Source organism: Rhinoraja longicauda, chromosome 31 (assembly GCF_053455715.1).
Source record: "Rhinoraja longicauda isolate Sanriku21f chromosome 31, sRhiLon1.1, whole genome shotgun sequence".
Classification (NCBI taxonomy): Eukaryota; Metazoa; Chordata; class Chondrichthyes; order Rajiformes; family Arhynchobatidae; genus Rhinoraja; species Rhinoraja longicauda.
The window spans coordinates 8,717,219-8,731,307 of record NC_135983.1 but is presented as its reverse complement, the minus strand read 5'-3'; the positions used below and the strand labels follow the sequence as shown (position 1 = coordinate 8,731,307).

The following is a 14,089-nucleotide window of genomic DNA, read 5'->3' as shown; positions in this document are numbered from 1 at the left end:
AATGGCCTAATTCTACTCCTATTCCTTATGACTTGGGTTGAGATGTGGTTCATGGGTGAAAGGCAAGGACTGGGAATTAAAGGATCTTTGATAGACACAAAATGCTGGAGTAACTCAGCGGGACAGGCAGCAATCCCTGGAGAGAAGGAATGGGTGACGTTTCGGATCGAGACCTTTCTTGAGACTCGAGGATCTTCGTCTGGTTTGCAGGCTGTGACTGTTGTGGTACAGCAGGGGAGTCGGAGCCTGGACCTCACCTATTCCCAGTCCACATCAAAATCTTGGCTGAGGGGAACAAATGTCATATTTCCAAATTTGTTCATGATGCTAAAATCAGGTGGCATTGTGAATACCCAGGAGGATGTACAAGTCCATACCGGGTAGAAGGACAATTTAGGTGAGTGAGTCAGACCAGAGCAAAGTAGATATAAAGTGGAAAGTTTGAGGTCCTCAAATTTGAAGGCGGCGCGGTGTCGAGATGCTGCCAGAGACCCGGGTTCGATCCTGACCATGGAGTTTGTACGTTCTCCCCGTGACCATGTGGGTTTTCTCCGGCTGCTCCGGTTTCCTCCCACACTCCAAAGACTTACAGGTTGGTAGGTTAATTGGCTTCGATAAAAATGGTAGATTGTCCCTAGTGTGTAGGATAGAGCGAGTGTACGGGGATCGCTGATCACCATGGGCTTGGTTGGTCGAAGGGCCTGTTTCTGCCACTGTATCTCTAAGTTAAAAAAAACGAAACCAAATTTGATGCAGCAAACAGAAAAGTTGAATATGTTTTAAATGGCAACAGATTAGGGGCATTGATGCTGAATGGGGTTTAAGGTTCCTTGTAGGCAGGTTACTGAAAGCCAATAACCGGGTTCAGTTGGCATTAGTAAATGTCAGACGTTATTTTGCAAGGCTATGAACACAGGAAAGGCAGGAGGCATGGCATTGGTAAGCTTAAACCTGGAGTATTACTGTCAGCTCTGATCTCCATATCTAATGTACTAGCCCACATTTGTACCCAATAACTGATGCGCTTTGACAAGGTGGAACAGGGTCCTGTTGGTACAAAGTTGTGTACAACTGACCTGACTCAATCCGACTCAGTTCCACACAGTACATTTAATTTAGCTTGGTTCAGAGATAATAGCATGGAAACAGGCCCTTCAGCCCATCGGGTCCACGTCAACCATCAATTACCATTCAGTCCAGTTCCATGTTATTCACTTTTGCACACTTATCCACTCCCTGCACAGCGGGGGAACTTTACAGTGGTCAATTGACCTACAAACGCGCACGTCTTTGGGATGTGGAGGAAACCTGAGCACCCGGAGGTAAGTCACAGGGGAAACGTGCAAACTCCACACAGACAGCACCCGAAGTGAGGATCAGGCCTGGGTTTCTGTCGCTGTGAGGCGGCGGCTCTATCCACCAATATGGGGCAGTGAGGAGTCCATGTGTTTCGGGATTGTCCATAAAACAGTTCGTTCAGAGCATAGGTCAAGTGTGCTTGCCAATGAAAGACATTGGTTATGTTTTGCAGATGGCCCAACCCCCCAATAAAGTGCGGAGAGGGGTTTGTCTGTGAGAACGGCGGCCATTGCACCGATGGACCCTGGGGTGCCAATTGTACCTGCGTGCCAGGCTTCTCCGGAGAAAGGTAATCCTTATTCATCCCTCGAAATCACTGGCGGCATGGCCAACATTTACCTACCGCCCATCCCTGACCTCTGTCAGTGACGTTACACTCCGGGTGTAAGCTGCAGGCATCTCTACAAAGTTAAACAAATTGAGTGTATGTTATTTTAATGTTCAATTTTTAACATGCATTGATTTTATACTTTTCAGTTATTAGTTTATTAAATTAGTGGTTGATTGGTCATGACATCAAAACTGATAAGGCTGGGAAATTGATGGAAAAAAGTTTAAAGTTTAGTTTAGTGTATTGTCACGTTTACTGAGGTACAGTGAAAAGCTATTTGCTGCATGCTAACCAGTCAGTGAAAGGAATATCCATGATTACAATCGAGCTGTCCACAGAGTGCAGATGTCGGATAAAGGGAATAACGTTTAGTGCAAGACAAAGTCCAGTAAAGTCTGATTAAAGAGAGTCCGAGGCTCTCTAACGAGGTGGATGGTAGGTTAGGACTGCCCTCTAGTTGGTGACAGGATGGCTCAGTTGCCTGATAACAGCTGCGAAGAAACTGTCCAAGAAGAGCTTAGATAATCTTGGATTGTTGTGTCTGGAATGCCCCTGAATCTGGAGGTGTGGGTGTGTTTTCACACTTCTGCAGCTCTTGCCGAATGGGAGATGGGAGAATTCTTTGCCACAGAAGGCTGTGGAGGCAAAGTCACTGGATATATTTAAGTCAGAGATAGATAGATTCTTGATTTGTACATGTGTCAGAGGTTATGGGGAGAAGGCAGGAGAATGGGGTTAGGATGGAGAGATAGATCAGCAATGATTGAATGGCAGAGTAGACTTGATGGGCCGAATGGCCTAATTCTACTCCTGTCACTTATGATCTCATGATCTTCTGATCTAAGTGGGAATGTCCGGAGTGAGACTCATCCTTGATTGTGCTGGTGGCCTTGTCGAGGCAGTATGAAGTTGTTTATAAAGGTAGGACATTAAAAAATCAAAGGGAAACTGGAGCACCCTAACTCATAACAGTCACAGTGGAGATCATGCAGACTCCACAAAGGCAGCACCGAAGCTCAGGATCAAACCTGGGTCCCTGGAGTTGTGAGGCGGCGGCTCTACCCGTTGTGCCACGAAGCCAACCGCTAACAGGCAGGTGAATTAGGCACTTGGCACACTTGCCGTCATCAGTCAGGGCACTGAACATAGGAGTTGGAACATCATGTTGCCAATGCACAAGTCGCTGGTGAGACAACGCTTGGTGTATTGTGCATAGTTCTGGTCGCCCAGCAAGGGGAAGAACCTGATTAAGCTGCAAAGAGTCCAAAAAAGATTCACAAGGATGTTACTGAGTCTGGAAGGTTTGAGTTCGAAGGATACGCTGGGATCTTTTTCCCTGGAGTACAGGAGGCTAAGGTGGCGATCTTATAAAGGTTTATAAAATCACAAGGGGCATAGATAAGATGAATAGTCCCAGGATAGGGGAGTCTAAAACTAGAGGGGCATGGGTTCATGGTGAGAGGAGAAAAATTAAAAGGGAACTAAATGCCAGCATTTTTTAAACACGGAGGGTGGTGGGTGTATGGAATGAGCAGCCAGGGGAAATGATAGAGGCAGGTACAATTACGATATTTCAAAACACTTTGACGGGTACTTGGGCAGGGAAGGTTTGAAGGGATTTGGGCCAGACACAGGCAAGTGGGACCAGCTCGATTAAGCTACTTGTGTAGGAAGGAACTGCAGATGCTGGTTTAAACCGAAGGTAGACACAAAATGCTGGAGTAACTCAGCGGGGCAGGCAGCATCTCTGGAGAGAAGGAATGGGTGACATTTCGGGTCGAGACCCTTCTTCGGACTGATGTCAGGGTCACTGAAGAAGGATCTCGGCTCGAAACGTCACCCATTCCTTCTCTCCAGAGATGCTGCCTGTCCCGCTGAGTTACTTCAGCATTTTGTGTCAATTAAGGTACTTAATAAAAACCTGTTAATTTCACCCAAATTCTTTTCCCCCCATTCCATCTTCCCAAGGCCCACACTGGAAATAAATTATCACATATGATTGAAAAATAATATTCTTCATCAAGCTAATTGATCAGAATTGGACCACACTAGAAATAAATTATTTCATATGATTGAAAAATAACATCCTTCATCAAGATAATAGATCAGAATAATTAATGAAAGCATTTTCTGCTTTGTCCGTTTCATAAAACATGCATTTATCAATTTTTGTGACTTTTTTTAAGAGTGGCACTGTCTGTCATTTTAAGTTAAGATTGAAATTAATATGTTGAAATTAATCTTAAACCTTCAAAAAGCCACAGAAATTTATTTTTTGCTTCCTATTGGGAAAAGACACAGAAGAACCCATTACCACCGAGAGAAAGTTTTCATATTATTTGTGTATTTCTATGTTAATGTTTTTGGTACAATAATTAGGAATTACGTCTGTGTGAAGCCTAGACGGTAACAAAAATATGCAAAGGGAAGCATATTTCTGAACCATACAAGATTATTTGAGGGAAAAAAGTCAGGAAGTGCTGGAGTAACTCAGTGGGTCAGGCAGCATCTGTGGAAGGAATGGACAGGCGACGTTTCGGGTCACGACCCTTCTTCAGACTGATCGTAATAGGGGGGAAAAAGCTGGAAGAAAACTTTAACCCGCCCCTGTCTCTCCTTCAGCTTTCCACCCACCTACTGCAACTAATCTGAAGAAAAGTCCCAACCCAAAACGTCATCCGCCCATTCCCTCCACAGATGCTGCCTGACCCGCTGAGTTACTCCAGCACTCTGTCTTTTTTGTTGTTGTTGGTAAACCGGCATCTGCAGTTCCTTGTGCCTGATCATTTTGGGAAAGTAGTTTGTCAAATGCTCTCCCCCCCCCCCCCCCCACGACTGACTTTTCCCTTTGATCTTCTGTGCAGGTGTGAGGCTGAAGTGAATGCATGCGAGTCCAGTCCCTGCCAGAATGGAGCTACCTGCCAGAGCATGGCCAACACCTTTGAGTGCATTTGTGCAGCTAACTACGCGGGTCAACAGTGCGAGCTTGATGTAAGCAATCTTATTTTCTCTTGCTCAGTGTTGCTTCGGCAAAATACTTTCTCGGTTCTTGTCCTACCTACTCCTGTAAATCATGATCTTGAAACAGAGCTTGTCTGGCAATGGATTTGCCCAAGTCTTTCCAAACCAGAGAGTTCAATGCACATCAGGGTGGATACACTGAGCCATAAGTTCATAGTTCGTAAGTCCGAGGAGTAGAATTAGGCCATTCGGCCCATCAAGTCTACTCCCCCATCCAACCTCATCTATTGCATCCGCTGCTCGAGATGTCAACTTATTTACATCGGCGAAACCAAGCGCAGGCTCGGCGATCGTTTCGCTGAACACCTGCGCTCGGTCCGCATTAACCAACCTGATCTCCCGGTGGCTGAGCACTTCAACTCCCCCTCCCATTCCCAGTCTGACCTTTCTGTCATGGGCCTCCTCCAGTGCCATAGTGAGGCCCACCGGAAATTGGAGGAACAGCACCTCATATTTCGCCTGGGCAGTTTGCAGCCCAGTGGTATGAACATCGACTTCTCCAACTTTAGATAGTTCCTCTGTCCCTCCCGTCCCCTCCTCCTTCCCAGATCTCCCTCTATCTTCCTGTCTCCACCTATATCCTTCCTTTGTCCAGCCCCCCTGACATCAGTCTGAAGAAGGGTCTCGACCCCAAACGTCACCCATTCCTTCTCTCCCGAGATGCTGCCTGACCTGCTGAGTTACTCCAGCATTTTGTGAATAAATACCACCACTCAATCACGGCTGATCTATCTTTCCCTCTCAACCCCGTTCTCATGCCTTCTCCCTATAACCCCTGACACCCGCACTAATCAAGAATCTATCACTCTCAGCCTTAAAAATATCCATCGGCGGCCTCCACAGCCTTCTGTGGCAATAAGTTCCACAGATTCACCACCTTCATTTTAAGTATTTTAATTTCTCAGGTTGATTCTCCAAAGGACGTTTTGAAACAGTTTGCAAGAGCACAGGGGAGTGCTGGAGTTAGCAATCGTACAAATGCCGATTGGAATGTTTTAACTGAAGTTAAGCTTCAGTCGTGATGGTGGAATTTCTTTGATTACTGGCTTATCGCAGCTCAGAGCTGCACTGCTCGTGAATGATCATATCTGGGGAATGTACAAAGCAGGACACAAAGTTTCCCAAAGTATTTATTTCTACATCTTGCGTCTGCCATTTCCCTTTCATGTCGGCCCGTGTAGTTTGCATTTTAACTGGGAGAAGGCAGGGTTATAGTCTTTGCTTCCTTCCATAAAAGGATGAGCCCCCTCTGGCGCAGATAACAAATAACAGCCCATCAAACGCAGTTAGTCTTAACAGCTTTAGTATTAGTTTTCTGAAGAAGGGTCTCGACCCGAAACGTCACCCATTCCTTCTCTCCAGAGATGCTGCCTGTATCGCTGAGTTACTCCAGCATTTTGTGTCTACCTTCGATTTAAACCAGCATAGTGCGGAAACAGGCCCTTCGGCCCACCGAGCCCGTGCCGACTAGCGATCCCCGTATCCTTGATGGATGGAACGTTAAATTCTTCGGGGAACAGCTCATCCCTTGGGAAGGTCACTAACAGCAGAGGGATAGACTCGTGTGTGCACTTGGTTCTAACACGCCAACCAACAGATACTTTTTCTGAGTAAAACACAAAATGTTGGAGGAACTCAATGGGTCAGGCAGCATCTGTGGAAGGAATGGATAGTCGATTTTTCGGGTCGGGACCCTTCCTCAGACAGATTGTAGTGGGGGGGGGGGGGCTGAAAAGGCTGAAAAAAAGAGTTGGGGGCAGTACATAGCCTGGCAAGTGATAGGTGGATACAGGTGAGTGTGGTCCATTGGCAGATGATTGAACAAAAGCTAGAGGTAAAGAGGAGACGACAAAGTGTCATGATAAGGAGAGAAGAGGAGTGAAGGATATGGGTGGAAGGGGATGGTGGGAGAGTGAAAAGGGGGGGTGTGATAGTGGGAGAGATATGTGCGCACCAGTGTGTGGGAGAGGCACAGCAAAGTGAGAGGGGGGGGGATGTTACTTAAAATGTTGATATGTCTTTGGTAAGGATTTGGTGTGGATCATCTCTGCCCACTAATACCCAGAGTAGGGGAATCAGGAACCAGAGGAGAAAACGTTTAAGGTGAAAGGGGAAAGATTTAATAGGAAGCCGAGGGACAACTATAGTGGAAGATACAGCCAGAGGAGGTAGTTGAGGCAGATACTAGAACAACATTTAAAACACAGCGGGCAGGCAGGCAAGGATTAGAGGGACATGGGCCAAATACGGGCAGGTGGGACTAGCGTAGATGGGGCATCTTGTCATCATGGTGGAGCAGCAGTAGAGTTGCTGCCTTATAGTGACGGAGACTCAACTTCGATCCTGACCACCCGTGCTGTGTGTATGGAGTTTGTACCTTCTCCCCATGACCTGCGTGGGCTTTCTCCGGATGCTCCGGTTTCCTCCCACACGCCAAAGACGTGCAGGTTTGTAGGTTAATTGGCTCTGATAAAAGTGTAAATTGTCCCTAGAGCGTAGGATCGTGTTGGTTTAGGGGATCGCTGGTCGGCATTGAGGGGGGGGGGGGGGAATGGCCTGTTTCTGTGTTGTATCTCTAAACTATATTAAACTAAGCCAAACTAGACTAAACGAAGGCATGGGCATGATGGGCCGAAGGGGCTGTTTCCAGGTTAAATGACTCCAAGATGCCACAGTGTTTCCTGAATTATAAGTCTCATGGCTGAGGTACCCCTGTGCCTGCCCGCTGTCAATAGACAATAGGTGCAGGAGGAGGCCATTTGGCCCTTCGAGCCAGCACCGCCATTCAATGTGATCATGGCTGATCATTCTCAATCAGTACCCCGTTCCTGCCTTCTCCCCCTACCCCCTGACTCCGCTATCCTTAAGAGCTCTATCTAGCTCTCTCTTGAATGCATTCAGAGAATTGGCCTCCACTGCCTTCTGAGGCAGAGAATTCCACAGATTCACAACTCTCTGACTGAAAAGGTTTTTCCTCATCTCCGTTCTAAATGGCCTACCCCTTATTCTTAAACTGTGGCCCCTGGTTCTGGACTCCCCCAACATTGGGAACATGTTTCCTGCCTCTAACACAGCTATCTGGACTACACTTCTTCCCACCCGGTCCCCTGCAAAAAGTCTATCCCCTACTCCCAATTCCTCCGTCTACGCCGCATCTGCGCCCGGATGAAGTGTTTCACACTAGGGCATCAGAGATGTCCTCGTTCTTCAGGAAACGTGGCTTCCCCTCCTCCATTATAGATGAGGCTCTCACTAGGGTCTCTTCTACATCCCGCAGCTCCGCTCTTGCTCCCCCCTCCCCCCACTCGCAACAAGGACAGAATCCCCCTCGTTCTCACCCTTCCACCCCACCAGCCAACGTATCCAACATATCATCCACCAACATTTCCGTCACTTATAACGGGACCCCACCACTGGCCATATATTCCCATCCCCTCCCCTCTCTGCGTTCCGCAGAGACCGTTCCCTCCGTAACTCCCTGGTCCACTCGTCCCTTCCTACCCAAACCACCCCAACCCCCGGGCACTTTCCCCTGCAACCGCACGAGATGCAACACCTGTCCCTTTACCTCCCCCCTCAACTCCATCCAAGAACCCAAACAGTCTTTCCAGGTGAGACAAAGGTTCACCTGCACCTCCTCCAACCTCATCTATTGCATCCGCTGCTCTAGATGTCAACTTATTTACATCGGCGAAACCAAGCGCAGGCTCGGCGATTGCTTCGCTGAACACCTGCGCTCGGTCCGCATTAACAAAACTGATCTCCCGGTGGCCGAGCACTTCAACTCCCCCTCCCACTCCCAGTCTGACCTTTCTGTCATGGGCCTCCTCCAGTGCCATAGTGAGGCCCACCGGAAATTGGAGGAACAGCACCTCATATTTCGCCTGGGCAGTTTGCAGCCCGGTGGTATGAACGTCGACTTCTCCAACTTTAGATAGTCCCCTCTGTCCCTCCCTTCCCCTCCTCCTTCCCAGATCTCCCTCTATCTTCCTGTCTCCACCTATATCCTTCCTTTGTCCCACCCCCCTGACATCAGTCTAAAGAAGGGTCTCAACCCGAAACGTCACCCATTCCTTCTCTCCCGAGATGCTGCCTGACCTGCTGAGTTACTCCAGCATTTTGTGAATAAATCGATTTGTACCAGCATCTGCAGTTATTTTCTTATACCCCCTTAATAATCTTATACGTTTCGATTGAACGTTGTCCACGAACCCCATCCCGTCCTCACCAGTGTGCTTCCACCACTTTCTGAGAAATGCGCTTTGCCAGAATATATGTTTACAAAGCACATAAAAAGAGTTGGATCTCGTTCATACCAGTGGCACTTTGCATAATTATCCAACCCACTGACATACTCACATGTTACTTCCTGCTGGGATGTTTATCTGAATAAGCATTGGCCCAGGTTTACAAGCAGTGCAGCTGACAGTGATTTTGGTGAGGACAGAATTAATCTTGTGTCACCGATGGGATTCTGGCGTTAATTGGTAATCTCAGAGACACATGGCTGTGTGTTTTATCCTGCTGTTTCTGCATGTACAATTAGCATTAGGATTAAGATATAGTGAAGGGCTTATTACTCAAGCAGCTTCATTATGTTAACAGCTTGTTCCTCATCGGAAACATTAAAAAGATGACACAAAGTATTATAGAAGTTGCAAACATTTGTTGGATGTTTATGTTATTACTGTAAGTGCAGCAATCAGAACAGATCATGAATAACAGACTGTCTAGTGGGAGGGAGTCTTCTCTCGCTCCCGTCTACGCCGATTACACGTAGTTTTGGCTTAAATTCAGTCAACGAAACCAGGCATGGACTTAAATATCTGATGATGATTCCAAAGTGGGTCTGAACCCAGTGGTGATTTGATGTACACCTGGAAACAAAGTTAAACCTCCTGGGGCTATAGAGCTGGGAGACGGTAGAGTTGGGGGTGTAGAGTTACGGGGTGGGGGGTAGAGTTGGGGGGGTAGAGTTGGGAGGGGTAGAGTTGGGAGGGGTAGAGTTACGGGGTGGGGGTAGAGTTGGGGGGGTAGAGTTGGGAGGGGTAGAGTTGGGAGGGGTAGAGTTACGGGGTGGGGGTAGAGTGGGGGGGGGGTAGAGTGGGGGGTAGAGTTATGGGGTGGGGGTAGAGTTGGGAGGAGGTAGAGTTGGGGGGGTAGAGTTGGGAGGAGGTAGAGTTGGGGTGGTAGAGTTGGGGTGGTAGAGTTGGGAGGAGGTAGAGTTGGGGGGGTAGAGTTGGGAGGAGGTAGAGTTGGGGTGGTAGAGTTGGGAGGAGGTAGAGTTGGGGGGTAGAGTTGGGGGGGTAGAGTTGGGGGGAGGTAGAGTTGGGGGGGTAGAGTTGGGAGGGGTGTAAAGTCGGGGGGGGGTAGAGTTGGGAGGAGGTAGAGTTGGGGGGGTAGAGTTGGGAGGAGGTAGAGTTGGGGGGTAGAGTTGGGGGGGTAGAGTTGGGGGGGTAGAGTTGGGGGGAGGTAGAGTTGGGGGGCAGAGTTGGGGGGGTAGAGTTGGGGGGGGTAGAGTTGGGGGGGTAGAGTTGGGGGGAGGTAGAGTTGGGGGGCAGAGTTGGGAGGAGGTAGAGTTGGGGGGCAGAGTTGGGGGGGGTAGAGGTGGGAGGGGTGTAAAGTCGGGGAGGGGGTAGAGTTGGGAGGAGGTAGAGTTGGGGGGGCAGAGTTGGGGGGGCAGAGTTGGGGGGGTAGAGGTGGGAGGGGTGTAAAGTCGGAGAGGGGGTAGAGTTGGGAGGAGGTAGAGTTGGGGGGCAGAGTTGGGGGGTAGAGGTGGGAGGAGGTAGAGTTGGGGGGCAGAGTTGGGGGGGTAGCGGTGGGAGGGGTGTAAAGTCTGGGGGAGGGGGTAGAGTTGTGGGGGGGGGGGGGGGAGTGCAGAGTTGTGCGGTGTATTGAGGCTCCAGCGAGCATCTGTGTCCCCAGGGTTGGGGAGGGTGTGGGTGGGTGCCCACTGACCGTCTCCACTTGTCGTTCCAGAGAGGGAAGAAGGCGGACTCCATCCCGCTGCTGGCCGTGGCGGTGCCGGTGGTTTGCGGCAGCGTGCTGCTGATGGTCATCGCTCTTATCTTCGTCGTTCTCACCACCCGCAAGAAGCGGCAGACGGAAGGGACGTACAACCCGAGCCAGCAGGAGGTGGCTGGAGCCCGGCTGGAGATGGACAGTGTCCTCAAGGTGCCCCCTGAGGAGCGCCTGATATAAGCGGTGGCCTGGACTCACTACACTGGAGGCTTCCACCCCCAGCTACGTGCTTGCCTTTGACTGAACTGAATTGAATTGGAACGAACAGCGTGGAAATAGGCCCTTCGGCCCATCGAGTCCATGCCGACCATCGCTCACCCGTTCAATGCTGTCCAACTTTCTCATCCACTACCTACACCCGAGGGACAATTTCCAGAGGCCGATTGACCGACAGACCCGCCGCATGTCTTTGGCATGTGGGAGGAACCCGGGGAAACCCCAGGCGGTCACGGGGAGAAGGTGCAAACTCATCAGTTCTACCTTATTCCCACTTTCATCTCCACTCCCTGCACACTCGGTGCAATTTACGGAGGTCAATCAACCTACAAACCCGCACCTGGTCTCTGGTATGTGGGAGGGAAATCCACGTGGTTACCGAGAGAACGTGCAAACTCCACACGGACAGCGCCCGAGGTCAGGATCGAACCCGTGTCCCTGGGGGCTGCCAGGCAGCGGCTCTACCCGCCGCGCCACCGCGCCGACTGCTGAGGCATCAGTCCTCTGATCCTGGGGACCTGCTTCACCACGACCACTGCTGCCAACGCACCCTTCTCACGGCGATCGCAGCGCACAACATGTGTAGGAAGGAACTGCAGACGCAGGTTTACACCGCACATAGACACAAAATGCTGGAGTAACCCTTACGCTTCCTTACCTCGTGCGTCTCCCTCTCCCTCTCCCCCTCTCTCCCTCTCCCCCTCCCCCTCTCTCCCTCTCCCTCTCCCCCTCTCTCCCTCTCCCTCTCCCTCTCCCTCTCCCCCTCTCTCCCTCTCCCTCTCCCTCTCCCTCTCTCCCTCTCCCTCTCTCTCTCCCTCTCCCCCTCCCTCCCTCTCTCCCTCCCCCCTCTCCCTCTCCCCCTCTCTCCCTCTCCCTCTCCCTCTCTCTCTCTCTCCCTCTCTCCCTCCCCCTCTCCCTCTGTCTGAAGAAGGGTCACGACTCAAAACATCACCCGTTCCTTCTCTCCAGAGATGCTGCCTGTCTGACTGAGTTACTCCAGCATTTTGGAAATCGGTGCAGGAGCAGGCCATTCGGCCCTTTGAGCCAGCACCGCCATTCAATGTGATCACGGCTGATCATCCAGAATCAGTACCCCGTTCCTGCCTTCTCCCCATATCCCTTGATTCCATTGTAGCCCGAAGAGCTAAATCTAACTCTCTCTTGAATACATCCAGTGAATCGGCCTCCACTGCCTTCTGTGGCAGAGAATTCCACAGATTCACAACTCTCTGGGCAAAAAAGTTTTTCCTCATCTCAGTCCTAAATGACCTACCCCTTATTCTTAAACTGTGACCCCTGGTTCTGAACTCCCCCCCCCCAACACAGGGAACATTATGTGTCTACATGCAGCGTACGACACAGGTCTGGAGGGGAGATTCACACTGTGGCGATCATTGCAAAGTGATACCAACACAGTGTGAAGTCAGAGTCGGATTTGTGCATTCCTCTTCAGGTAATGTTGTAGCTCAGCTTCTCCCTCACCTCAGTAGCCTGGCCTCACGGGCTACCGTTACTCCAGCCCTGCCTCAGCAAGTGCCCTCAACCTCCACACCACCTCCCTGCTCTGACCGACGTGACGGTGGAATCTATATTTCCACTCGTTTGAATGTTTACTTGTAGTTTGATTCTTAATTGAATTACTTTGAAAATAGAAAATTCTCGGTAGCTTTGAAATGTAAGTTGATTGCACATTGAAACTACATCTGTGCCACGCGTTAATGGAGGGATTTGTTTACACAAAGCACAAAGTGCTGGAAGAACTCGGCGGGTCGGGCAGCATCTGTGGAAGTGAAGGTCAGAGGACGTTTCGGGTGGGGACTGATTGAAGTAGGGGGAAGAAAGATGGATCGTTGCCCTCACCCCACCACCTCTTGTTTCCAGCTTTCTCCCTCCCCCTTACTCCCATCAGTCTGAAGAAGGTTCCCGACCCAGAAACGTCGTTGGTCCATTTCCCTTCACGGACGGCGCCTGACCCGCCGAGTTCCTCCAGCACTTTGGGTTTTGCTCCAGATGGCAGCATCTGCAGTTCCCTCTGTAAGTATTGATATGTTTTACTGGGAGAGATTCAGCATTAACACTGGGCAATGCTGCACTTTATGCAAAAGGTAGAAGCCACTGGATCCCAAGCCACCATCTTCTGCTCCCATGTCTGACTGTGAACAGGTGCGTGCACAGCTGAAAGCACCAGCTTTTGTTGCATCAGCTGTTGCCTCTGTCTGACCGCCTCCTTGCTTGTCCTGTCTACAAACTGCAGTTGGCGAAGAAACCGCCGGAGATCGGCACTGACTGAGGACGCATTGCTGGAGCCCAGACTCACATCTCACCACAAGGTCAATACACTGTATATTTCTCACGTCCACTTTACTTAACGGTGACCCAGAAAGGGTCTTCCCATTATCACTGGCCGTGCAGCTGTAGTTGAGGAATCATCACCATCATGGTTGAGTTTCAGTTTAGTTTATTGTCACGTGTGCCCAGGGAGGGTGAAAACCTTTTGTTGCGTGAAGACCACACATGATTACAACTGACCCATCACACCAGACCCAAACCTATCAGCAGTAGACAAGGGCCTTCGATTCAATTTGAGATACCCGCTATCAAGACAGATGTGTAGAGCAATTAATTCTTCCCTCGGACAATTAAAGCATGGAATAGTCTTCACCCTACTATAGTTACTCAGCCAGACGCAACTACATTTTAGGCAGCTCTTCTTCTCCAAGAAGCCCTACTTGCTTAAGTCCATACTCCGCCACCTCCAGTTTAAATTCCATTTGGAATATTTTGGAGGACCAAGAACCATCCGCGTACAGACACATGGTAAAAGGAATAACGTTTAGTTTAGCCCAAGATATAGTCCAGTAAAGTCCGATCAAAGATAGTCCACGGGTCTCCAATGAGGTAGATGGTAGCTCAGGACCGCTCTCTGATTGTTGGTGATAGGATGGTTCACTTGTTGGTTCTGGTGGTCACCATGAGGGGGAAAAAAAGATGGTGAAACTCAAGGGACCTGCAGACCCAGTCAGCCGGGAACAGGTGGAGCATGGATAGACACAAAGTGCTGGAGTAACTCGGCAAGTCAGGCAGCATCCCTGGAGAACATGGAGAGGCGACGTTTCAGGTCGGGACCTTTCCTCAGACTCA

General features: G+C 49.9%; 1 protein-coding gene across 1 annotated transcript in view; it reads left to right on the top strand.

Annotated features, from left to right (window-relative positions):
• The window catches only part of crb2a (crumbs cell polarity complex component 2a), a 130,574-nt gene extending 118,869 nt beyond the window's left edge, over positions 1-11,705 (top strand). Inside the window, 3 exon segments of the mRNA XM_078426147.1 lie at positions 1,532-1,648; positions 4,555-4,681; positions 10,691-11,705. Of these exon segments, the coding sequence (XP_078282273.1) occupies positions 1,532-1,648; positions 4,555-4,681; positions 10,691-10,912 (466 nt within the window). The 3' untranslated portion in view covers positions 10,913-11,705.
• Positions 11,706-14,089: the final 2,384 nt, after the last annotated feature.